General features: G+C 36.6%; 3 protein-coding genes across 3 annotated transcripts; 1 reads left to right on the top strand and 2 right to left on the bottom strand.

Annotated features, from left to right (window-relative positions):
• Positions 1–1453: 1453 nt before the first annotated feature.
• LOC124634133 (organic cation transporter-like protein) lies at positions 1454–7408 on the bottom strand. The gene is made up of 4 exons (XM_047169557.1): positions 7396–7408; positions 3839–4184; positions 3314–3721; positions 1454–3231 (listed from the first exon to the last, which is right to left on the bottom strand). The coding sequence occupies exons 1-4, from the start codon at positions 7406–7408 to the stop codon at positions 2541–2543; spliced, it is 1458 nt and encodes a 485-aa protein (XP_047025513.1). The 3' UTR covers positions 1454–2540.
• Positions 7409–13872: 6464 nt separating this feature from the next.
• On the bottom strand, positions 13873–18528 carry LOC124634032 (polycomb protein Scm). Its single transcript, XM_047169432.1, has 5 exons — positions 17279–18528; positions 16732–17029; positions 15651–15863; positions 14886–15143; positions 13873–14387 (listed from the first exon to the last, which is right to left on the bottom strand). The coding sequence occupies exons 1-5, from the start codon at positions 18328–18330 to the stop codon at positions 14253–14255; spliced, it is 1956 nt and encodes a 651-aa protein (XP_047025388.1). The 5' UTR covers positions 18331–18528; the 3' UTR covers positions 13873–14252.
• Positions 18529–20447: 1919 nt separating this feature from the next.
• On the top strand, positions 20448–21667 carry LOC124633747 (aminoacyl tRNA synthase complex-interacting multifunctional protein 1). Its single transcript, XM_047169068.1, has 3 exons — positions 20448–20632; positions 20722–21231; positions 21311–21667. The coding sequence occupies exons 1-3, from the start codon at positions 20528–20530 to the stop codon at positions 21596–21598; spliced, it is 903 nt and encodes a 300-aa protein (XP_047025024.1). The 5' UTR covers positions 20448–20527; the 3' UTR covers positions 21599–21667.
• The last annotated feature ends 3563 nt before the right edge of the window (positions 21668–25230 follow it).

Genomic DNA, 25230 nt, shown 5'->3' with positions numbered 1-25230 from the left:
TATAAAATTGCTAGCTAATGTGATTAATTCTGTGACAATTATCACTTTATCCAAATTGAGTAGATATTATAAATAATAGCTAGATAATATGTATAATATGCGGACTTATTACTTTGGCTGTAACATATACAGGGATAATCGTCGGTTTTGTGTCACCATTTCATTAAAGTTGTCTCAAAAGGGCTTCAGCGTGTTGGCTTCGGCCCCACGTTCGCCTCCCAAAAATCCGGGACTCTGTAGTCCCGAGGTCTGGCAGAGACATACAATATATAATACATAACTTCTATAATATAAAAATGAATCGCAAAATGTGTTGGTAAGCGCATAACTCAACAACGCCTGGACCATTTGGCTAATTCTTTTTTTTTGTTGTGTTTGTTATTGTCAGGAGAAGGTTCTTAAAAAAAAAAAAATAGGGTAAAGTAGAGAAGTCAGTTGATGGGAGCGAAGCCGCGGGCAAAAGCTAGTAATATATATATATTATACATATCTACAACATACAAATATAAACGACGACTCAATTAGGTAGAGTTTAAATAATGAAAGCGAACTTTACGCTTAAAGGAATACTTACTGGGTGCCTTTTTTATGTCAAGGGGAAGAGCGTTCCAGAGTTTGATTGAAAATAATGAAAATCGAAAAATAATGAAAATTTATTGATATCAGATATAACATTTCTTCAGCTATCCGAAAACCTCCTTTTTCAGTTGCTTTGCTCGCGCTTTCAGGACCAATAAGCATTCTTCTTTTCGCAATCACAAACTAACATATAATAAGGTTCAGATGTGCCTATGGTCCTTTTGAGCCCTCAATAGAGAGAGCTTGTGCATTCACTAAGAGCTCTTACACATGAGCAGCATGTTCCCAACGGCAGAGGTAACTGCAGCCGGCAGAAATCCGGCAGAATTGAAGATTCTAGTAAGAGCCCTTGTTCGTACTAGAGTACTAGATAACTAGACAACGGTCTCCGCGATACGTAACTTATTAAGGGCCGTTTTGGAAGCCAGCTGTCAAACTGTCAAAAATTAATTATTACGACGACGATTAATCTCTAAATAAGGGAAATAAATAAAAATCAACTCGAGTATAAAAAAAAAAACTTGTATTTTCGTATATAAAATTATAAAATATTTTACGAAGAGCTAAAAAGAAGATGTTTTAAATCCGACTCACTATTTGCACTTCGAAAAATCCAGAAAAGTATAAGGAATTCGGGAAAAATACAGATAAATTGCTTTAATGTAGATTTTTTCATTTATTATTTATCATTTTTTATGGACTTTCAACATGATGTCGTGTCAATTTAGATACTCTTGGCCTTACTACAAAAACTTTAACCACTGTTTTACACTTGTCTAAAAAAAATGTGGCTCCAAAATGAACCGTATGTCAACGTCATAATTTGACATTTTTTTAGACAAGCCTTAAACTGACGTTAAAAAGTTTTTGTGGTAAGACGGTCTGTGACTAAAAAATTTCAGTTAACCATAGATTTGACGGTAAAGACCAATAAACATGTTAAACGTCATTAATCAATCACGATGACAACAGCTAAGGCCCATTCTACACTGCATGCGACTGTTCGCCCGCTGCGGGAGACACAGTGGTAATACAGAAGTTGTGTGCTGCATACTACACTGCGCAGTTCCTCACCTAGGTTTACAAGCGGGAGTAACACGATCGCCACATGCATGCAGCATCAAACCGCCGCTTCAAACTTCACGGACAGTTTCCCGCTGTCAACTCATTCTGCGAGAACCATTGTCACATCCATGTTGAAATGAACAATGGGCAGCGATAAACCACAATCCGTGTAGTTTGATGGTCTGCGGCAGCTTTGTTGAGAGGACATCGGCGCGGGCTGTAAAATCGCCAGTGTATTGTGCATTAGCCTTATCGCCGTGATGGATAACTGTTGTGTATATTTTTGTTTTTTACAGCCGAACAAAGCCAAATTAAAGTAAATAGACTATTGAAAACTGCTTAAGTTACTTCCCCTATTTTTAGGATAGTGTACAAAGAGTAGGCCGGGGCTCCATATATTTTGAAACATCTCCTTTTCACTCTTCTATTAGTATTGACATTACACTGTCTCGTATGGTAAATAGATAGGCAGGTAAACTTTTGTTCAACGTTAACAAATTTCGTACGTACTTGCCAGCTTTAATCAATGTTTGAGTATACCTACAGGTATTTTCAAAATCATCACTTTTAAACACATTTAGGCATTCTTGAAAGAATAAGCCATATTTCACATAAATAACAAGTTTTCATGTCGTGTAAAAAATAGATAAATACAATTTTGACTTGTTGCTCACAGTGGGCTGTCCTTGCGGTTCAATCTACAATTTGTACATAACACGTTTTTATATTGATTTTCTAACGCTAATAGTCACAGTATACTGGAATATAAACGAAATAAGTTCAAATATTTATATGACAGTAATTTGAAACCCTCCTTTAACCCTCATACATTACTTATCTATTGAAGCATCATCTTCAATAGGTAAGTAATGTAGTCTTTAGAACAACTTTATAATTTACTTTGGGGGTTTTTTTCCAAACGCTTCACCCTCTGCGATAGTGGTTGTCAGTTCACAATCCTTCGTTTCGGGCAATAGAAATGTTACGCAAGCTGCTACCAAAGGAAACGCGGCAAATATAACCGGAGGCATCCACAATGCTTTATCTCTCATTCCTATCACAAAGGGAGCTATCATAGAACCGATCCGAGCTGACATGGACGAGAAGCCGAGTGCCGCGTTTCGCACGACTGTAGGGAACAACTCCGTACAATATAAATATACAACAACAAACACAATGAAACTAGATACGACACCGATACTCGCGAGAACTACAGATGCTTGACTTTCTGGTATTGCCGCTAATACTAATAAACAACATGCGCAAATGAGGTGAAAGATTATCACAATAGTCTTTCTTCCAATAATTTTCAAAAGAGGAATAGAGGCAAATGTGCCAACCGTGGTGACGCTAGCACTACATGCCACGTTGATGAAAACATTGCCACTAAGCTGACCCACATACTGCGACACGCCATAGAAACAGTAGCTACACGTCAACCAATTGAACGCCATAGCTATGATATTCTTCCGAAGATTTGGAGTTCGAAAAAGATCTAAAATGTTTCCTTTCTTTAATTGATTTGAGGCTATAGAGGTTTGGTATGCCTCGATGTCTGATTTGATATTGTCTGTAGGCATTTTGTTCCTGCAAGAAAATTTACCATGAAAAACAATTCCTTAAGTTTTAATTACGTAAATAAAACTTCAATTAACATCATGACACTTACATTCTAGCAGCACGCTCCAGTATCTTAATAGCTTGTTCATTCCGTTTTACTGCTAACAGCCATCTTGGCGACTCAGGAGCCAAGCAAAAGTATGATAGTAGGATCACGACGGGTACGGATATAGCAAGTTGGAAATCTTTATAGTCTCTGTTAAAATAGGCGAAAACTGGCAACAACATGTGGCCCATGTTAAAGGGTACTTGGTAAAGAGCTGAGATGACAGGTCTATGGTGTGTCCCAACAAATTCCATGACTATTACAAATGTAGTAACCATGGTACCGCCCACAGACAAGCCAATGAGGAATCGCATGAATGTAAAAGACCAATAATCTGGACAGTAGACAGCCCCTATTCCACACACTAGTTGGATGACGACAGCTACAAGAAGTGGATCTTTTCTGCCATACCTAAAATACATGCACTTTAATAAGTCTTGACTTACGAAATAGGTCATTATATTTGTGTTTTTAAATTAAGCAATATAATTGAAAGATGCTTTAGTTCTTTATAAAAAGTCAAGTTACCTATCTGCAGCCATTCCAAAAAGTACGCTGCCCAATAATGTTCCAAATTGAAATATTGTCTGTGTAAAGCTGGTCAGCCATTTCCTGTCGCATATCAAGTTCCATTCCATGATTATAGTCCTCGTGAATATTGAAGTGTCAAATTTTGGATCTGGGCATGGGCATGTGTTGTTTTTTCCTGAAGTGGTACATAAGTAGTGTGTTCTTGGAGACAAAAATAGAATTGCCATTTGATTAAAAGCGACCGGGAACTTTGTTAAAGTCATTAAAAAAAATATCCAAAGTTGATATCTCCCAATTGATCCGATTACTTTTTGGAGTGGGTCTGTTGGGCTCGTCTTTGCCCCTGAAAAAAAAAAAAAAAACATGGTCAGAAGCTTCGATATCAGCTTTAGGGTCGGTTCATATCTGACGGAAAATGCGTCGAGCGTATCGTAAATGTATGATTGACGTACTAACGCATCATCGGTTAGGTGTGAATGATTGAATGTTTTATCGTATATTTGTCTGTTTTGGCGTTACGCGACCGAAAATACGCGACGTATATTCCGTCAGATATGAACCTACCCTTAGCGATGGTACCTATATGTTATCGACAGAATGACAAAGGCAGACATTAATATCTATAATCTCTAGCATCGATCGGGCAAAATGATTTATTATTATCTGTACTAATACACGTATCATCATATTGCCCGGTCATTATTATGTTGTTAAGTGGCAATTGGGCAATTGGATAATAAAACTAGGTGCCGCAACTATGACCAATAATGACGGAAACGAATTGCTGTAGGTAAATCTGACCCCAATTAACTTTTTTTTTTTGCAGGGGAAAGTCCTCATGGACTTCCCTCCACCTGGGGTCGGTGTGCCGGACTCTTACCGGCTAAAAACCCACCCAGTGTTGCCTCCTATTACCTTTTGTCGAGGGCACGGGTATCGCCAGAGCATTCTTCCGCACCCCCGACAGGTATTGGCCCGCCAGATGTTCAAAGGCGGGCCCCGTCAACCTCTGCGGCCGTCACCCAGCGGCCACAGCAAACTCCAGTAAGAGAGGCGCGCGCAACACAACGCCACCGTCTCGAGGCCTGTTTCTGATCGGACGACAGACGCTCCTAGTCTGTCGCCCGCAGGCCGCGCCATATGGTGGCCGGAGATCAGCCACCGTGCGACGCCCACCACGTCTGCTGCGGGCGAGGAGAGAGGAAGCAGTTTCTCTCTCCCTTTCCGCCGCCTCCTTTAAAACCATCACATCCTCACAAAAGGAGGCGACGGCGTTCCACCCTTCTTCACTGCCGAACATGCAGGACACGACAGCCGGCAGCGAAAGACTTCCACCCCCAATTAACTATTGCTGTGTTCCCAAGTATCTGAGACTGTGTTCCAAAATTTATTAATGGAACGATTACGAATGAAAGTACATATTTCTTAAAATTGAATAAAGTTAATGGTGCCGTTATTAGTTAAGCCACAACCAATATTTAGGCACCCGGCTGCAAACAGGTACCATTCCATTTTGTAATTCCATAATTTAGTTCATAATGTGACACAATTTGAATTGTTCCATTACCTAAGTCTTAAACGAGGGTAGGGACCGTCAAAGATGATGGATATCTATAATTATAATAAATCTGTAAAGAGGTCAATTCTGTACATTGAATATATTTTCAAAATAAGGGATTGTTCACACCAAACGTATTGTCCGCCGCTGACTGTGAGTATACTCACTGTCTGCCCCAGTGTGAACGTCGACTCAATCTGCAGTACGCGTACTCACCAAGCCGACAATAGGCTATAGCGTACGATGCGCTACATGTGTGAACAAAAGAATAGGCTCTTGTAGGTTCACACTAGATGCGTACGCTGAGCGGCTGACTATTCTACACATAAAAGGGCTCAGTATTTGAAATTGCTCGTAGTATTTTATAAACGACAAAACTAGCGTAATTTATTTTTTTCAAATCAGACGTTTTACTGATATTTCAATTAAATGATGCGCATTCAGATAGTTGCCATTTGCGAAGCTCTAGAGGAAGACGAAAATAATAAAAAGAAGAGATTGTGGGTACATCCCTTAAATTTGAAGAGATGTTTTCTTGGTCAATTTCATACTTTATATTTCGAATATAGACTTTATCCAAATAAGTTCAAGAAATATTTTCGTATGACAGTAAAACATTCGATGAGTTACTATCTTTAATACGTTTAAGTTTATATAAAAGGAACACTAATTATCGACGTGCTGTACCGACCGAGGCGCGGCGGTGCGTACGCGGCGGAGCGGCGCTATTCGGCAACTGCGTCCGCGTAGCCAATCCGCGTCCGCCGTGCATAGTCGCGTAGTAAAATAATCGGCCACTGAGAGTCAGCTACAACAGACGACGTAACAGCGTATAGTCGGTTCGGTGTGAACGACAATTTCAATATATATGGAAAAGCAATAAACTGCGTAACGCGCGCTCACAGTCAGCGACCGACAATACGTTTGGTCTGAACGATGCCTAACTATTAGGGGGTGATTAGTGATCGACACTGATGCCATAAATGCAATCAATAAAATTTTTGTCTGTCTGTCTGTATGTTGGTTATGGAAACAAAAACTACTTGATGGATTTCAACGAAACTTGGTACAATGATTCTTCATACTCCTGGGCAGGTTATAGGATACTTTTCATCACGCTGCGATAAATGGGAGCAGAGCAGTGAAGGTAAATGTTGGGAAAACGGGAGAAGTTACTCCATGTTTTTTTGCTTCCATCGCGTATGCAGCCTTAATGGTTAAAGATACACAGAAACAATGTAGGACGGAAAAATTCTCCTTAAAATTGTGTAAAAAATATACCATGACAGTATATGTCGATCTTTTATGGTTGGCTCACAATAACACGTTTTTATTTCTATTTTATTTCTATTTGGGTAAAGTAGTAGTAGGTACGCAAAGATTTAGATAATTGGATAGGCTGGTGTTTATTATTTCTTCCTCGCTTTGCACCAAGTCCGAATTTAACGGGGACGAAGTCGCTGGCAGAAGCTAGTCTATAATAATATTATAGAGAGGTTTGTAACGGATAAACTCAAAAACTACTTGATCGATTTCAAAAAAAATCTCTGGTAGCAACATATATTTTATCCCGGTATGGCTGTAGTTCCCACGGGACGTGAGTGAAAATGCCGGAAAAGGGCTAGTTGAAAATAAAATGACAGAGAATTAGAGCGCAACGTAAGAATTACTTAGGCTATGAATAAAATTTTACTCCAAAACTTAATTGATTTTTATTTGGCGGACATTTTTTATAAGGATTTGGAGTGTTTCCTGACTACAAGTTAAGTCTAAGTACGCATTTGCTCAACTAGCTTATGCATGTGTGATCTTGCATTGGGACCTTGGACCATTTGTTTTAACTGACGGATCAATGCACAGCCTGCATCGCTGGAGGAAGTAACATGAAGGAAATAATTTGAAGGAAATAATCTTTATGAGATCTAAGTTAAGAAAGGATTTTTGAAAATACAATCTCTAACATGGTTAAAGATGTTTATATGAAAATATGTCTTACCGCCTTTCGCCATGGTGTGTAGTGTCAAGTTGACAATAAAACTTGAATGGGGTGACAGATGAAGATGAAACGCAAGCAACCTTTTTGCAAGGAAGTATGAATACTTCGCAGTGCAACTGCTATAGGCTGTGAAGTTGACAGCTGAAAATTTTTATTCAATGTGGCGCTTTTATAAAATTCATCTAGAAAATAAGGAGATAAAATTCTAGGATCAGAATTTCAAATACTTACCCATAGGTACAGTTTATAACGATACGGTAACAATTTCGGTACTTCTAATCTATCCCGTTGGACTAGTTGTCGATAGCGCGACTGCTGTGCACGAGGTCTCGGGTTCGATTCCCAGGAAGGGCTGAAATTGCTGTGGGATTTAGAAAATTGACACAAAACAAAAACAAAGTTTTTTTAAAAGTACCTGCTTTCAGATAAAACAAAAAAAATAGATACCTAGCAGATTTTAAACATTTCATAGAATTTTGAATAAAACGTCGTTTTATAATGATCCACGCCTGGTATTACTATCTGCCGGTTTTATTTGTTGGTGGTGGTGGGTGCCATCTGCGCCTATAGCTTTGATGTGATGCCCGAGGCTGGTGACAACCAATACCAAACATTTTGTACTTATTTTTAGAATGAGAATATAAAATTTATGAATAAGTAGTGTGTTCGCCTATGAGGAAAACACATGATATGATACTGGGACTGCATCTGTGCATTGATTAGGTACTTACTACTAGATCCTGCGCGGAGCTACCGGCATGGAGTCATGGGGAAGAGCAGCTGTTGCAACCCAGAGCTTGTATGCCGCTGCGTACATATACGCGAGACATAATTGATTTTCTATTGTTCTCTATTTAGCGGCATTCAAGAGGTTAAGTTTCAAGAGTATTAAAACAATATATATATCACTTTTAAATTCATTTTATTTAATTTATACACATTTCTTTCCAATTATTTGCTTATTTACATTATGTTATTAATAAAATTCTAGAATAATAAAATAATAAAATGATGTAGGTACAGGAAACACGTTCCATACCAATTAGATATTTCCTCTTAAATATGAGTTTTTTAAACAGGCACCATTATTACTATGGTAGCTATGGTAACCATAACGACGATATTTACCTTCGTTATGCTTTACTATTTACTGGCTGCATTGCCATTCCACGTAGCAATGCAGTCAGTCTTCTGGGCACGTTTCCGGAGAACAGTGATGCGGAGGAATACTTCGGCGCCTAATCGATATTCTTTTATATATGTTTTGTATATAGTTTTATTTTTAGTTTTATATAAAGATTAGTAGTTTAAGGTTGTATATATAGTGTGTACATATTTACTCGTCATCAATAAAAATACGTAATGCTTTTAAAAGAATCAAGATGCTTTCTCCTAGTAGTAATTCGTGGTGTTATAGTGGTTAAAGAACCAACCTCTCAAGTATGAGTTAGTGGTTTCGATTCCAGGGCAGGCAAGTACCAATGCAACTTTTCTAAGTTTGTATGTACTTTCTAAGTCTATCTTGGACATTAATGGCTGATAAAATGGTGAAAGAAAACATCTTGAGGAAACCTGGACTGTTAAGTCTGAAATCACTGAAACCCGCATTGAGCAAACGTGGTGATTTACGCCCAATCCTTCTCCTCGTGAGAGGAGGCCTGTGCCAAGCAGAGGGACGATAAAAAGGCTGTCACGACTTTCTCCTAAACAATGTATGCCTGACAATGTACAAACGTACCCCAAAAGTCGATGACCGATCACATGTAAATTTGGAAGTGTTAAACAACGTAGCTTCAACAGGTAGCTTAACACAAACACCAGAAGTTGCTGAACACTCACACAGTAGTAGCTTTAAAACAAAGTCGCTAAACTATTTGCATTTATATTTTGTCTAATTATGAACCTATCCCTCTTCATCATTTCGAGCGTGCCGTTACTAACATGTCTGATGTTTACTTTTTAAAAGAATGCTTGCAGCTACACTGTTTATCTTTTGTTGAAGTGTCTGTTCTGTTACAGATCAATAACTTCGTAAGTACCTATCATAGGTTTCTAAAGAAAAATATTATCAAAATATCATATATGAGGCATCTTGCAATTATTATCAATCAAAATATAATACAACGACTGAATATACAGTTTACGTGCATGCAGAAAAGTTCTGGATTCGTAATATTTATGTTTGTAGGTGTATATCTTCGTCTTTAGTTACTCACTGATTTGGACAATTCTTATTTTGTTTTTAAGGGTATACTTCCCAAATAGTTTCATTGTCATCAGATCCAGGATCTCTAATGATAGAAACCCTGAGAAATTGTGTGTAACTCTTGAAAATTGCATGCTCGCATTGGGTAAAAACTCACGTAAAAACAGTGTAGTAAAACTATCTGAAGAACAAAACAGTGAAGATTTAAAGCTGCCCTTGTGATAGCTTGAGTCGAGAGAAGTCCTGAACGGTATGAATTGACTACCTGCCTCGGGTAGTCGGGTTTGTGCTTATATTATTTGTATTGACAAGAACTTTAGCTATACCGAGATGGGTTTTGATACTCTTATATAAAAATATTTTTAATTGTTTATGACTCATACCTTGTATCCTGTCCATTGTATCTTGATGAATGTTGTTCCAGTCAAAAAGGCTCAGCCTATCCAATGAAATTACATTACCTACTATTGGAGGAGGGGTGTACCAGCTTCTATACGAGGTGTTGATTTGCATTTGTGCCATATTTCAGGAGGAGGGCATAAAATACGTAAATAATCGATTGGAATTACAGTAGACGGGAAATAGCTAATATGCACTACTTTTTTTTGTCATTGTAATGTCGTAGTATTTCAGAAGTAATCCAATTTTATGAATGAAATTTATGAATAATCGTTGCGTATGCTTTGTGTTTGCGTTTGTGTGAGGGCGCAGCACGGTTTTAAGGCCAGTAACACACGCGCCACGTTTAAATACGGCTAGATGACATTGACGGAATTCCGAAAAAAAATAATTACGTATCAATTTTTTTGTTGATTTGGGTCGAGAATCATTAGCATAATTACGTCCTTGAATATGGCACGGATGCAAATCAACAGCTTGTATATTTGTGCCCGTTGTCCTTTCGATACGATACTGAAATGCATATTTTCTGCATACTTATACTTTTCTCTTTTCAAGATTGTATAGTGCTTTTCTGTTTTGGAAATGTGGTTGTGTTGGACTTTTGGGGTCGATTGTACATTCAGTCAATTGATATAAGCAAACATTTAAAACGTTTATTAACCTTTAACGGCACTGCGAGTGTTAGCATAGCTGCCATAATACTTAGCACTCCCAAGACGTACAAATAAATTGCGCAATTTTACGATGTTGTGCAAATTGATAGACGGTATACAATTTTTTGATTTTGATTGCGCAGTGATTTTTGGCGACGATTTTTTATTGTAATATTGCACAATGTTATTGGAGGTCTAGGGGGCCGCCTCACTGGCAATAAACACTCTGCAAGTATGCAATATTGTACTCCCATTATATAATTTATACAAGTCATAATATTATTTATATAAAATTTAATCTGACAGCTTGAATATTTTTATAACTACAACTTGGGAAAAGCTATGTAATGAAATGACAATGCTTAAAATTCTAAAAAAAATGTATACTTCTGTATTTTTACAATAGTTACGAAAAATAACTATGCCAGAGGATCACTCCATCTTAAAATAAAATTATCTATTACCAAAATATTTACATCAACGAAATATAGGAAAATTAAATAACTACTTTTCTTAATTACCTCATGTCATGTGAAAACTTAAATATACATCACGTAATTATCATAGCAACATGTTCATATTTTAATTATTATTTATTTCTTTAACAGATAACATTTAAATATCACATGATGAAAATATGTTTAACACAATAATGAATGAAAATGGCGAAATTAAATACAATAGCTTCATAAATAAAATACGTCTTCATCAATACACATTATATTAATATTCTTCAAAGAATCAACCAATAAATGATTAATACTAACAAAATTTAACTGAAGCTTAATCAGATATGGATCATAATATTTTTTATTGGTTTGTTAGGGTGCATCCTGAATGGGCGAATCAAAGCTAACGCAAAGCGTTCCGAAGAAAATTCAAGAATGTACGTCGCGCCGTACCTCCCAGCGTCACGTAGGTCACTTCAAAAGAAATGGATCGTTTATTGTTTTCGCGTCCCGTCATTCGTTCACTTAGGATGCATCGTAAGTGACGATGTATGAATACTACTAAATCGTCATACAAAATCACAGATTATTATTGGTGTCACTGAACGCTAATTTGCTATGACGACATATGGGATAATTTTAAGTACACCTAGTTATTTACTGAAAGGCACTAAGACCCTAATCTACGATAAAATTTCTGTACAAGATATTGGATTTGAGTTTGCAATCAAGTTTTATGTACTTGCAGCGTTCAGGCAACATTTTGACGCACGACTAGCCAATATTTATGTACAATTAATTTAATCCTAAATAGTACAGCCAGATATATTTTTTAGGAATTTAATAGAATAATATCCATGATGAGCTCTTACTACATTAAATGCATTTTTACTCATTGAAATAATTATGTACATGACTAAAATAATATTACAAGGAAAATCTTGGAAAGAGGCCAAATACCAGTAGGCCTTACTGCACCTTATTATTGACAAAATTATAGTTATAGCACAATGACTCTTAATACATTCAAATTAAACAGATATTTGAATGTAGAATTACATCAATAGTTGTAGATTGTTATCACTTAAATTCAGGCAATCCTCTTTATCGTTACTAGCAACAACGTTACATTTTTACATTAAAACTTGAATATTGGTTAGTTGAAACTCTTAATAATTAATAATACAGTTTAAAAAGCTAGTTAGTTTAGAATAGCATTTTTTGTCTGTCTAGTTTTGGCATGTTGAAGTCGTGTTGTATGATCATGTCTTCTTGACAATATTTGTGGTTGATACCGAATGCTCGACAATGAAAATTGCGAAATGCCAAGTAATATTTTTATTACAATTAAAATGCTGTATCATTTATAAGATATCAATTATATTATCATTAACAGTTTAGTCCAATCGAGGACTGCAAACAACTGCATAACACTATATTTCAACGTTTTTTTAATATTATGTATTTTTGAGGTACTTGTGTATTAGGTGCGGATGTTAGGGCGTTTATGTAAATGCTTATAAACTTAAAAGATAAACAATACACATTTTATGGGCTATTATTGGACGTTACTTTGCAGATATGTAACAGATCAAAATTTGTAATATTTACGTTTTACTGCGGATTTTTATAAACGATTTATCTGTCGTTCTAGGATTATAGACTAAAATTTGACATTTAATTCATGTCAAAATTCAATCTCTAATCGCAAATCAACAGATTAATTAACGGTTAAAGATAACCATAAACCTGCAGGACACGCTCCATACCCATGGGTGATACCAAATGATTTATCGTCAATCAAGTCACATTAATACCATACCAACTCACGTAGTCATTATTTTAGGTAAAACTTGAATAAACACTAGTAATTTATAAATATAGGTACAAATGATGCTCCTGAGAGTAAATGGCCATTTTTTTTTACTTCTTTGTTAACTGCTTTTAGAGAAAAACTTAACTCTTGTTATATCCAGCTTATTACAGTTAACCGACAGGCCATAAGGTCTGAAATTCTTCAATCAGGCACCTTTTAAGACTAAAAATGACATGAAATTCTGAAATATCCCGGCAATTGGATCACATGAATTATCAAGCACCACATACTTGTAACTGATTTGTACCAAGATTTGTAAAATTACTAAAATGTTTCTTGACAGGGTGATGCTAATCGCTGAAGTAAAATTGATTATACCAGGAAAAAAGCTGAATTGTAATTGAATACCACCAATCTTAAGGTTTCACCAGTCATCGTGAAATACATATAACATAAATTATATTTTTAATCGCCGTAAAAAGCACTTGTTGCCAATTATAAAAAAAAAAAAACAATTACCATTTTCAGCTCACTCAATAAGATTTGGTATTAATACAAAATCTTCTTGAAATTACTAAGAAATAATGTGATAAATTAATAAAACCCAGGCGTTCGTCCCACCTCCTTCTGCGAAGCGGTTATGCTCGAGAAGGAGGAGGCGGAACGCCAGAGAGTTCGCACCTCTCATCCCGGCCGCCGCGCTGGACCAGTTAGACACCACGGGCGCCGGGTGTCGCGAGATGACTCCCGGCCACCGTAGGCGTGGGTCTGTGGGCGGTGAGTTCGGGTGGCTCATCGTCCCTCTGTCTACTTAGACGACAGACCCGTGTCGACGGCGCGCGTTGTTCCACGCGCTCCTCAAAGAGATGTCAGCAACCCCAGCGGGGCCCAGCAGGGCCAAGGCCTGCCGGGGCTGCGGGTTGTTCCAAAAAATACCGCGGCCCTGGCACATAAAAGGCCCACGACGGAACACGACGGTTTTTAGTCAGTAAGAGTCTGACACTCCCTCGCCGCTGCTAACCCACAGCGGAAGGGGTCATTTGATGATTTTTGACGTCGTTAAAAAAAAAAAAGGCGTTCTTCCCAGCATTGAACATAGCTTGCTATGAAATACATTTCTAGACCTTCCATAAATCATAAAGTCAACATGTAAAAAATTATAGGTATCGTGAGATTCAAATAAAAAAAAGGCTCCTATTATTGAAAAAAAAATCACTTGTGTTCCTAACATAAACACCTATTATTGTAAAAAAAAACAGAAACTTATAGTTTCAAACTCTAAGAGTGAATTATTGTTATATTATTGTATACCTTAACAAGGAAGTACACGCTTAGGTACTATAATGTCGGCGATTTTTTATCTTAGATACAAGATTGCAAATTTTTAATGCAGGACCTAACTTTAATCCCATATATTTCATCATCATGTCAGAATTTAACAACAATAATGCTTTTCCATCTATTTCCTGAAACAACACAAACAGTGTAATTAGTGTTTAGTTTTGTTTTCTGAAGTGAATATATATTTTTTTTATACTCCTATGATAAGGAGTAGATAAACAGAGGGTGCATCTCGATGTCTTTATTCCACATGCATTCCTTTTCTGGTTTTTGGACAGTTTCTCCTTCCATTGGATTTACAAAAAAACATCTTATTTTTGTTCACCATTTATTATTGATTGAAATAGGAAATTGAATCAACTAGAACCACGCGGCTTTGACTTAGCCACGAGCTCTAAAGTTAAGCAACGCTTGGCGTAGTCGGTCCGTGGATGGTTGAACATCTTTTCATAGCGAGTTGTGCCGTGTTGCGGAAAGAAAAAAACATCTAACTGGGTTGAGGAGGTCAGACAGGCAGTCTGCTGCTCTAGCGCATTCAATTAGACTGAAAGCCAACCCTAACACAGTTGGGATAAGACGCCTTACTAAAATGAGTAAGAGACAAAGATGGAGTATTTACTTACGTGCTTCCTGAAGAGGTCGGCGTGAGTGGCCAGCGCCTGGTCGGCGGCGGCGATGAAGCCGATGACGTCCTCGACGGACCAGTCGGCGGGCGGCGCGGCGGGCGAGGGCGGCGGCGGCGCGCCCGTGGTGGAGGAGGCGGGCTCGGGCGGCTCGGGCGGCTCGGCCGGCGACGCCAAGCCGCGCTCCGGCGACACGCGCGCCAGCTTGCCGCCCGAGCACTCGCCCGAACCGTTCACACTGCTGCCACTGTTTTCCTCCTACGACAAGAATACCAATTAACGCTCAATCCTTCTGTGTAAGAGGAGGCCTGCCCCCATGTGTGGGACGATAAAAGCTGACGACGACGACGCACAACCTATACGATTACCGACCGAGCAGGGTCATATACTTCTTATTTTTAGTAAAGGTTACTCCGTGATTCTCCTTCCTCTATTAATGAAACTGTGATCAGTAAAAATAATTAACAAAGATTCATGTCCACTGAATGATAGCCAAATCATAACCTGCCGTCAAATTGTCACCTATTGGTCAAATCAGCTATCTGAGAACTGAAAATGGTTTCTTCAAATGGTGCAACTCCATTTAGAAAGTACTTGACTTTCTGATAAGACAACAAGCATTGCTAGGCAATACTGATGCTCGTTTGCCATTCAGTAGTCTTCGCCATTGAAATGTATTCAGCTACTTTTGGAGCTGACGCTGTACAACGTTGCTTAGAACGTTGGGTAAATTAAACAAAAAACTCAATATTGGTATATACTTACACTTTTAGGCCGCTTCACTCCTGATGTGACATTATTAGACGTAGACTCCCCACAAAGAGTGCAAGGCCGACCAGCAGCCTCACCTGTGTCAACCTCTATCATACCAATACAACTGCCCACTCCACTAGACACACCTTTCAACCAATTCTTAAGTTCATCTATTGTCAACTCTGATGGAACCTTTACTGAGTAGTTTTTATTTCCTGAAGATACCTGTAATGAAATCACAATAAAAAATTACTTGTAATATCTCCTCTAACTGTACATTACACACACAATAACCAATTCATCAGTTGTTTTGAAGATTTAATTTTGACATTACAAAGATAAGGTATTGGTTATTGTAATCTGCAGTAAATGGATTCGTACAATTGCTATAATAGACCATAAAAATATGTACTATGAACTATGGATAATAATAGTTATTGGATGGTGAAGCCATTTAAAATAATCTAGTGCAAGTCAATTTTGTTACATCACATTTTTCTATTACTGTATTGCTGATAAGAGACTTTCTACTTATATGATTGCTCTTGTACAAAGTGTATTCCAGTATAAATTCTAGAAACCGAAAGGATACTATCCAACAGCTTACAAGATAATCTTGTGCTAAGGCTGCATTCAATGTTACGTTATGCCCTTTTTCGTTCACATCTAACCAACGATACTTTATTACGCTATGCGTAGACGCTGATTCTGAACATAAATAATAAATTCCAGACATTTTTTTCAAATAAGTGTCACTATCCAGTGAGCTGATAAATCTGATGCAAATTTGCCTTAACTTGATTTGTCTGCAAAATATTGAAGGCTACTTCTTATCCTGGGATTTTCTTAGGGATGCTGTAGTAAACTAATAAATATAAATATACTGGATTTTTATCTTTGTAATTCTCATTTACTATATGTATGAAATATCTTTTTGGAAAATTGAAAAAAACTTCAGTGCAAGTTCTTTCTATTTTTTTTTTTTAACTTTAAAGCAAGTTTACTCTAATTGATTAAAATAAAAAGTAACTTTGTTGATTCGAAACTATAAGTAAATGTGCATCTGACTATTACTAATGATTAGTTTAATTACCTGCACATTATTTATGTTAGAATAGCTACTAGACGCCGTGAGTATGGCTCTCGTCAAGCTTTGTGGATCCGGGTGAACACTTAGCAACTCTTTGACTAATGCTTCAGCCGCTCCAGAAGGTCCTGAACCAGAAACTGAACTGGGTAAAGAACTACTGCCACCTGTGCAGCTACTGCGGATTCTGAGGCAGACCGTGGCTACTGGCGTATGTGTTACTGAGCTGGTTGAATTACCAGATCCTGTAGAACCACCTTCTGGTAAAGCAGGATTGGGCATGCCACTAGGCCTCAATTTAAATCTGTAACATTTTTTATTAATAATTATTATTGAATATTTTATGGTGGCCTATTAAGTAAAACACCAATCTCTCAAAGTATGAGTTTGTGGGTTTGATTAAAGGTCAGACAACTTATCAAAATGTTCAAGTTTCATTAATTGTCCAATATATTTTGGACACCAATGATCATAAAAAGATTCTAAAGGGTTCTTCGATTTTCATAGTAGAAATCATTTAAAATAGTAACAAAAAAAACCAGTGTTGTAATACCTTGATGGAGTTGTAGCACTTTTCTGACCAGGGGGTTGCAATGGATGCCCAGCTCTGGCACACCAACCAACTGGGAATATGTCTCTAGAGTCATATCTGCACCAGTAATCAAATGCACCTCTCCAGCCATCAAAAGTCACATGAATCTGATCATTTTTCACTGCACCAACAGTAGCACAGCAAATCAACTGAGGATTCTTTTTATCTACTGCCTCTAATTTCTGACCAACGACAAATACATTTGTCTTAGGAGTTGGAGGTTCAGGTTGGAAAACCTTTGCTGGAGCCATTTCTGCACCATTTAGTGTTTTGAGTAAAAACATTGGCCAACTACTAGCATTCATGCGAAATCCTAGTGGTGGCTGCAACATACCATCATTTCTTTCACAGTGTCCAATGGGGTGAATATCACCAGCATCAACAAGACGCCAGAAATCATTTTTATTATCACTGCCATCAAGTCTTAATCTTAATCGAGGCCCCAGCACACCAACAACAGTTGCAATACACGTAGATGTTAAATTTCGTGGATCAAGAGCCTCTAATTTCATTCCTACTTTAAAATCATTTACTGGAGGCATGGGTGCCTGTTTAAAACATTCTTGAGCAGCTGCCACACTGTTTGTATCCTTCATATACTCATTCCAATCAAATGCTTGGTAAATATCGTAAAAGGAACCAGCAGAATTATTATTTGTATGATTTTCTGAACCATTTGCGCCATTGCCAGATTGAGGAGATGTAGTACGTTTTTCGTTTTTCTTTTGATATTTATTCAAACAATACGTAGAACAGAAGTTCTTGCTGTTTGACGGTGCGTTCCCCCGAATAACATTGTCGCAGTGAAGACAGGCGCCTTTGCTGTATGCCTGTCTAAATTCTGACAAACACGTTTCAGAACAAAACTCCTTTTTTCCGTTCTCTGTTGGCAGAACATACTTCAACGGTGTTTTACTTTCAGCGCACCAAGTGCATGTACGTTTCGGTGGTCTACCAGGTCCACGTATTTTGCCGGGAGCAGGCCCCGATGAGCCGACTGTGTTGTTTGACATCGTTCCGCTAGCAGATTTAAAACATTTTCGTAAACACTCTTGATGTACAGGATTATCCACTTACATTATACCCAACTTGCACACAAAATCACGATAAGCTTAACATTAGATCATGTAATTGTGCGCTACAATATAAACAACGTCAGTGCGTATTTATGACGCGCTTGCAACGGCCATCTTTGTCTTGTTTTATAATTTTTTATCTGATCTGGCTACTCCGAGTAGTCTCTCTAGTTGTCTATGCTAATTGTTCACAATACTCGCAAAGTTATATTGATTTGAGAATGAATCTTCCAGCAAGTAAAGATCTTCTGCATAGCAGTTTTGAAAGAACATACATTTTTGAACAGTTGTATATAGTGTTATTTTGTTTTTATTAGACAATATTCCCCGGTATTCGGGTCCATGGAGGAGGGAATGTGTATTCAGTAAGGTGCTCCCTAGATGGTCAATTAAATTGGGCAAAATATAAAATAAATAAAATAATAAATAAAATGTTTATTTCCAAAAAAAGAATAAGTACAGTTTACAATATAACATTGGCAGTAGTTACAGTTTACAATATAACAAATATCAATGTTAAATTGTGCACATTTAATGACTGCGCAGAGTTTATATTGAAGTTGTAATATTTATTGCACAATATATAAAAATGAAATCCGCTTTCCGTTGTCACGACATAACATGAAAACGGCTTGACCGATTTGGCTGAAAATTAGAGGGGAGGTAAGTTAGGCCCGGGCAGTAGCGGCTTTAGGGTAGGGCGCGGTTGGGCGACGGCCCAGGGCGCCGGACATAGGCGGTGCCGCAGGCGCCCCCTACCAATCATTGATCAGAATTTTACTCCTATTTTTGTTTTAAATTTCATCAAAGATCGCATCGCATAGCATCAGGGCCGCCTTAACCTATGGTGCAGGGTGTGCGAATAACCCGGGCGCCGCGGGCTCAGGGGCACCGCGGTACGCTCCTGGACCAAGAAATTTCAATTAAATTAAAGTATTGTCATACAATGCCGGGCGCGTTAGATACACTATTTTTATATCCCAAAACTCAAAAATTTTCGCGCTCGCGTCGCTCGCGGTTTCTTTACTTTGCACTTACATTTTTTTTCACATACAGCTACTTTTAATTTAATGTCCCAATACTCAAAAACATTCGCGCTCCCTTCGCTCGCGGCTTCTTCACTTCACAGTCGCCTTTTATTTTATATGTTTAGGACTTTTAGTGATCCAAATCTCAAAAAAGTTTTTTCGGGCTTGCTTCACTTTATAGTTGTTTTTATTTTTCAACATTTTTTTGTCTACCCTAGCAAAAAGGTAGCTTCGTTTTTAAGTCCTTTTATTAATAAGAAAGTAAGTTTTAGTTTCTATTTATGGTACTACTTTAAGTCCCAAAATTTTAATTCATAGGCGCCAACACCAACAAAGAGTTATCTACGTTTGGGCTACATTTTAAGTAATTTTTGTTTTGAGTTCTAAAATATAACAAAAAATTTCGCATTCACCAACCAGCAATAACTTATGTACGATTGGGCTACATTTTAGGTAATTTTTGCTTTGACTTGTTAACTATAAAAATAAAATTCGCGCTTGCTTCGCTCGCGCAATCGGTAACTACATATGAATTGAATTGCAGTTGGGGGCGCCGTAGAAATTTCGCCCAGGGCGCTAGTAGAGTTAAAGCCGGCACTGGGCCCGGGAGAACGTTTTTGTCACCATCAGGCTACGGGACGCGGGTGAAACCGCGGGCGAAAGCTACTTGCACAATATTATTGTATGTCTAAGGGTAATTACGTAAGGTGGTTATGTAGATCTCATGGCTCCTTCACGATATTGCCGCGCTGTCTCCGTTGTTGCTTGTTGCGGTGCGGCGATTGGGGTAACATGTTATGTATAGAATATATAGAAAATATTCGAGATTTCGAGCCATGCCACGAGCCGCGTGTTTTCACTCACAGATATCAAAAACATTTTGCGGGACAAAAAGTGATTGCGCTTTTCTTGTTCAGCTTAGAATCCATCACTAAGGAAGTATAGGCAGTATGTTTGAAAGACTTTAACCTGCCCCATGGACAAATTAAAAAAAAAAACGATTTACTAATTGTCACTGTCAGTGTCAATAACAGATTTTTTAATTCATAGGTTAGAAATAACCACCAACGTATCATATCTTTAGCGATTCGACTTTATATATTTCGATGATAGCTCGCATAATAACAAGAAACATGTCTCAGAATATCGTCAGTAAAATAATAAGCAATGCTGAAACAACTGAAAAGAGACTAGCGGAATTGAGAAGCAAGGTATCCACTAAAATTTCAGTAACTTTGGACTTGTTTGAACTCATACGATATTTATGAAATGTTTAAACAGTGAATGTATTGTTTTGCAGCTAAATGAAATTAAAAAAGTAAAAGTAGAAGAAAAAGTTCAACAGCTGACTGAAGAAAACAAAGTTTTAGCTGCGAAAGTAGAAGCTGCTAAGGATGAATTAATAAGGTTAGAAACCTTGCACGGCAAAAAACAGTACCCAATACCCGGAACAAAGGCCACAGTAACTCCTCAAGTTACAGGTGACATACAAAATGTTACAGGTGACACACAAAACGTAACAGTAAAAACTGAGAAGCCAGCAAAAAAAATAAAAGATACATCAAAAAAAATCAAGGAGAAACCTGAACCTGCAAATGATTCTGTAGTAGATGTTAGGAAGTTGGATTTGAGAATTGGTAAGATTGTAGATGTCAATAAACACCCTGATGCAGACTCGTTGTATGTAGAACAGATTGACTGTGGAGAAGATAAACCTAGAACTGTTGTGTCAGGTCTTGTTAATCATGTGAAAATTGAAGACATGCGTGATAGGATGGTTATGATTCTCGCTAACCTTAAACCAGTAAAGGTAAAGAAGAAAAGTTAAATTTTGTAATTCATTAAAGGATGTTTTTCAGCATTCTATAATAAAAGGTTTAATTTTACAGATGAGGGGAATAACTTCAGAAGCTATGGTTATGTGTGCTTCTTCACCTGAAAAAGTTGAAATTCTTGTCCCACCTAGTGGAGCAGTACCTGGGGACTTAGTTGAATGTGATGGCTACCCTCGAGAGCCAGAAGGCATAATGAACCCCAAGAAAAAGATATTCGAGACATGTGCACCAGACCTATTGACAAACAATGATAGGATTGCATGCTATAAGGGCAGCCCATTGGTTGTTCCTGGCAAGGGTCCCATAGTGGCACCAACTTTGAAAGGTGTTAATGTAAAATAAGTTTATTTAATTACATGTGTAGATTTTTGTTTGTGCCTTTATTTCAATAATAAAGCTATGTATCCGTCATTGTTGTCTCATTTGGTAATCTTTTATCTTGTAGAACACACACACATGTGCTGTGTGAAAATCATTTTGACTATATAGACTGTATGATGAAGAGTTTAGTTTCTAATAAGCTAAAACAAATAAAACAATGTTATAAGCAATATCAACAATATTTATATTACATCTCTATGTGATTTCTATACAACAATTTTCTGTCATTATTTACTATGTAGAAATTTAATTTCTAATCTCAGATAGAAAAATAGATGTGACATAACATTAACATCAAGACCACAAAAACTCCACTCATTCAAGCCTTTATGCTAATGGGGCAAATGAAATAATATAATTCTCTCATTTTTTTTCAATCAATTCCTTGGTTTGTGGTCTTGTTAGGATATTTATTTTGTCTAATTTATTGGTGTATGTTAAATTTTTTAACATGTGTAACTTGTGATTTTTAATGCTACAATTTGAAGTGTCTTTGAAAAACTACCTACTTCAACATCAACATATTATGAGCCATTAGGAAAATATTTCTTTATAATTAATTAACAAATGTGCAGGCAAGCTCGGTTCAAAGTGACTGAACATACAAACATTTTTATTACAGTAAGTATTTATATTATGGTCTAACTTTTAATGTATGTTAAGTACTTATAATATGAATTTATTGATAATGGTGGAGTTTGGGCTAACAAATAAAATTTTGTATATGTGCAGGGACAACAATTATCAAAATATTCTTTTGTACACAGAGCTCTCAGTAGGAAACAAATTGAGATTGAAAATTACAGGTATTTCCAAAGAAATGAAGTAAGTAGTCTGATGATTTTAGAAGACTACAAATTATCACGATTTATTAAACGTCGGAAGCAGTCTGAGATTTAGTGTTTATTTTGTTTTTGTATGCAAAGAGATGCAATAACATGCCTACTCTAAGATGAAAGTAAAAAAATATCATGTACTGCATCTACTAATTCATTATATTTATCAAAGCGAGTCCACTACTCACTATGAAGAAATATAATAAGTGCATGTACGCTTTATAGAGCAAATTATAGTGAACGCCAAAAATTGTACTCAAGCATAGTGTATAGTGTAAGGTGGGAATTGAAGTATAACCAGGAATAAACTACTTTTTTATTTAAATCCAAAATAGAAGCCAATATTTTGTGCAATATCCATACGACAAAAATACTTCTAGCACGAGTAGTTCGTTACTTAAACCACGATTTCATCACGAGTTTGGCAATGGAGCAGTAAGGGTATCCAACAGATACTAAACAATTGCAGGTATAGGAAATAAGTATAGGTACCTACGTTGTAGTTACGTGTTTTTACATTTGGTGCTGATCAGATACCTAAACCTGGTGGGCAGCAAAAAAGGTTTTATGAATGAACTAGTAATCAATGGATGGCCTGGTTCAGCCGTTCCAAACCAGAGCGTTTAATCGTGCAAGTAAGGAAGCTTCTGGAAGCCGTGTATATCCAGATGCACCTTTGTAAGTTCATGTCGTACGAACTCAGAAGCCCATATAAGTCAACCATGAGACTCTATAATGTGACTCACTCTTAGGATTGAAACTGCGTTAAGCAGGTTAGAGGGTCGAGTACCGCGTATGTCATGTTATTTGAGTTGCGCGGTTAAGAGCGTATCAAAGTACCGCAAATACTACCTACGCACAGAAACATTACCTAGTTTTAAAGCTGGCCTTTACTGTCTCAGAATTAAATTCCACTTACTGCCCCATAATATTTTTTAAGAGAATTCTAGCATTTTAAGTTTGTACTTTTTGTTCTACATGTACCTTACGTTAAAGAATAGTGTAAATATCATTTCATGTACCTATTATTTAAAGTAAGTAAAATATAAGCGTGAGACAGAGATAGGTACAACTTACATTCATTAAAAATTGTGATCCCAAATTTTGTTATTACTTAGGAATGAAACATAGGTAGCTTGTTAAAAATATCGATAAAAGATAACATAGATAGTCAAAACTTGTCAAAATAAAAAATAATACAATGTTTAAAACATTTAAAAAAAACGCCCCTTACCTGAATAAAAAGTTACACTTGATTAGCTTATCTTTTTCCACGATACACATATTTGTTCATAATTTAGATACATAGGTACTTAGGTAATTGTTGTTTGCCGCGTTAGATACTATAATTTACATGAAAATTTTGCGCTCTCGGATATGTTTAATGCTGAAATTATCAGATTTCTATAAATATTTAAATCTTAAATTTAGTTTCCCTATTATAATTTTTTATGATTTATAACATATCAATTCCTTCAGTTGATAAAACTGCATTAAAAAGAATTTTATATAGGTACTTACAATTTTGGTAAAACATGACGTGGTACAAGCGCAACGCTGAGTTACAATATTTACCAATAAGTCAAGTTCTGGATTAAAGTAGGTATTTACTATATTATTATATAAAAAAAAGGCCTCGAGGGTTACGTATTATGAATTTCTCGTCGCATATTATGTTATAACAACACAACGTACCTATTGTATGTAGGTACACGGATTTACTGAAGTATTAAAGAAATAATTAAATTATCAAATCCAGAAACATCGTCAACCCTACGACAGTCTGTCATATAATTGAAAAAGTAAATATAAATTATTAAATACTGCCATTTTGTTGCAAAAAATGTGATAAATGAAGAACCGCTCAATTAATTTTGTGCAAACTTCAAATAAACCATCTACTAAATAGTCAGAAAACAGCCTAAACATTTGGTTTGGATAGTTGAGCTCGCTTCGGTAAATTTGATGTTTTTTTGATGAAGTCAGTAGTAATCTACTGACTTCCATCCATACGAATATAATAAAGAGGAAACATTTTTTTGTTTGTTTGTATCCGGAATTTTAAACTATGAATTCCCCATTTAACCCCCCTTTCGGCCTTGCAAATAGTTTTGTAACACCCTGTGTGAATTATTTACCTATCTAATTACATTTGAAACAGCTACCAGTACAAGCATTCACCTTAAACAAACATTGTGTTTTGTACTGCATTGATAGGGATATTTCGTAATTTTTTGTGTATATTTGGGTAAATATTTAGGCATTTTATTGGTGTATTGTAATCCGAGTTATAACAATAATAAAGAGTGCTTAATATTGTTAGTAGTTTGCTAGTAGAATGGTGTTCCCAACTCAAAAAAAAAACTGTTATTGGTAAATATAATAACCACTAAGTGCTGCTACGTACTTCAAAATATTATGCTAAATACACCTTATGTTCTATGATAAAGATAAAACTACACAATCTAATATTTTCACGATTTTAACTTGTTAGAATATAACTTTAAGAATAAAATCTTCTAATCTTTGGTAGAAAACCAATTACCATATTGTTATATTCCTAAACTATTAAAAATGTGTAGTAAAAATAAAATACAATATTGTATAAAAATATATGAATATAGATGGTAGCCACCTTAAAATAAAAATAATACAGACATGTACAATTAGTTACGTAGATAGTTACAGCAAATAATGTTAATAGAATTATTATGTTACCTTATATTAGAAGTTATTATTAAATAGTTTGGCATTGCG

The sequence above is a fragment of the Helicoverpa zea genome, chromosome 10, assembly GCF_022581195.2.
Source record: "Helicoverpa zea isolate HzStark_Cry1AcR chromosome 10, ilHelZeax1.1, whole genome shotgun sequence".
NCBI classification, from domain to species: domain Eukaryota; kingdom Metazoa; phylum Arthropoda; class Insecta; order Lepidoptera; family Noctuidae; genus Helicoverpa; species Helicoverpa zea.
The sequence above is the reverse complement of the archived record's forward strand: the minus strand, read 5'-3'. Positions and strand labels throughout refer to the sequence as shown.

What these genes read in the sequence shown, in the direction of transcription:
- LOC124634133 (XM_047169557.1), bottom strand. An exon ending in TTTGGAATGGCTGCAGATAG is followed by an intron (nt 3,722 to 3,838) that starts GTAACTTGACTT and finishes CATGTATTTTAG; the next exon opens with GTATGGCAGAAAAGATCCAC. An exon ending in CTGGAGCGTGCTGCTAGAAT is followed by an intron (nt 3,232 to 3,313) that starts GTAAGTGTCATG and finishes ATTTTCTTGCAG; the next exon opens with GAACAAAATGCCTACAGACA.
- LOC124634032 (XM_047169432.1), bottom strand. Translation starts at nt 18,330, where the DNA reads ATGTCAAACAACACAGTCGGCTCATCGGGGCCTGCTCCCGGCAAAATA. An exon ending in GAGTGAAGCGGCCTAAAAGT is followed by an intron (nt 15,144 to 15,650) that starts GTAAGTATATAC and finishes TTCTTGTCGTAG; the next exon opens with GAGGAAAACAGTGGCAGCAG. An exon ending in CCGACCTCTTCAGGAAGCAC is followed by an intron (nt 14,388 to 14,885) that starts GTAAGTAAATAC and finishes GTGTTGTTTCAG; the next exon opens with GAAATAGATGGAAAAGCATT.
- LOC124633747 (XM_047169068.1), top strand. Translation starts at nt 20,528, where the DNA reads ATGATAGCTCGCATAATAACAAGAAACATGTCTCAGAATATCGTCAGT. An exon ending in TAGCGGAATTGAGAAGCAAG is followed by an intron (nt 20,633 to 20,721) that starts GTATCCACTAAA and finishes ATTGTTTTGCAG; the next exon opens with CTAAATGAAATTAAAAAAGT. An exon ending in CTAACCTTAAACCAGTAAAG is followed by an intron (nt 21,232 to 21,310) that starts GTAAAGAAGAAA and finishes TTAATTTTACAG; the next exon opens with ATGAGGGGAATAACTTCAGA.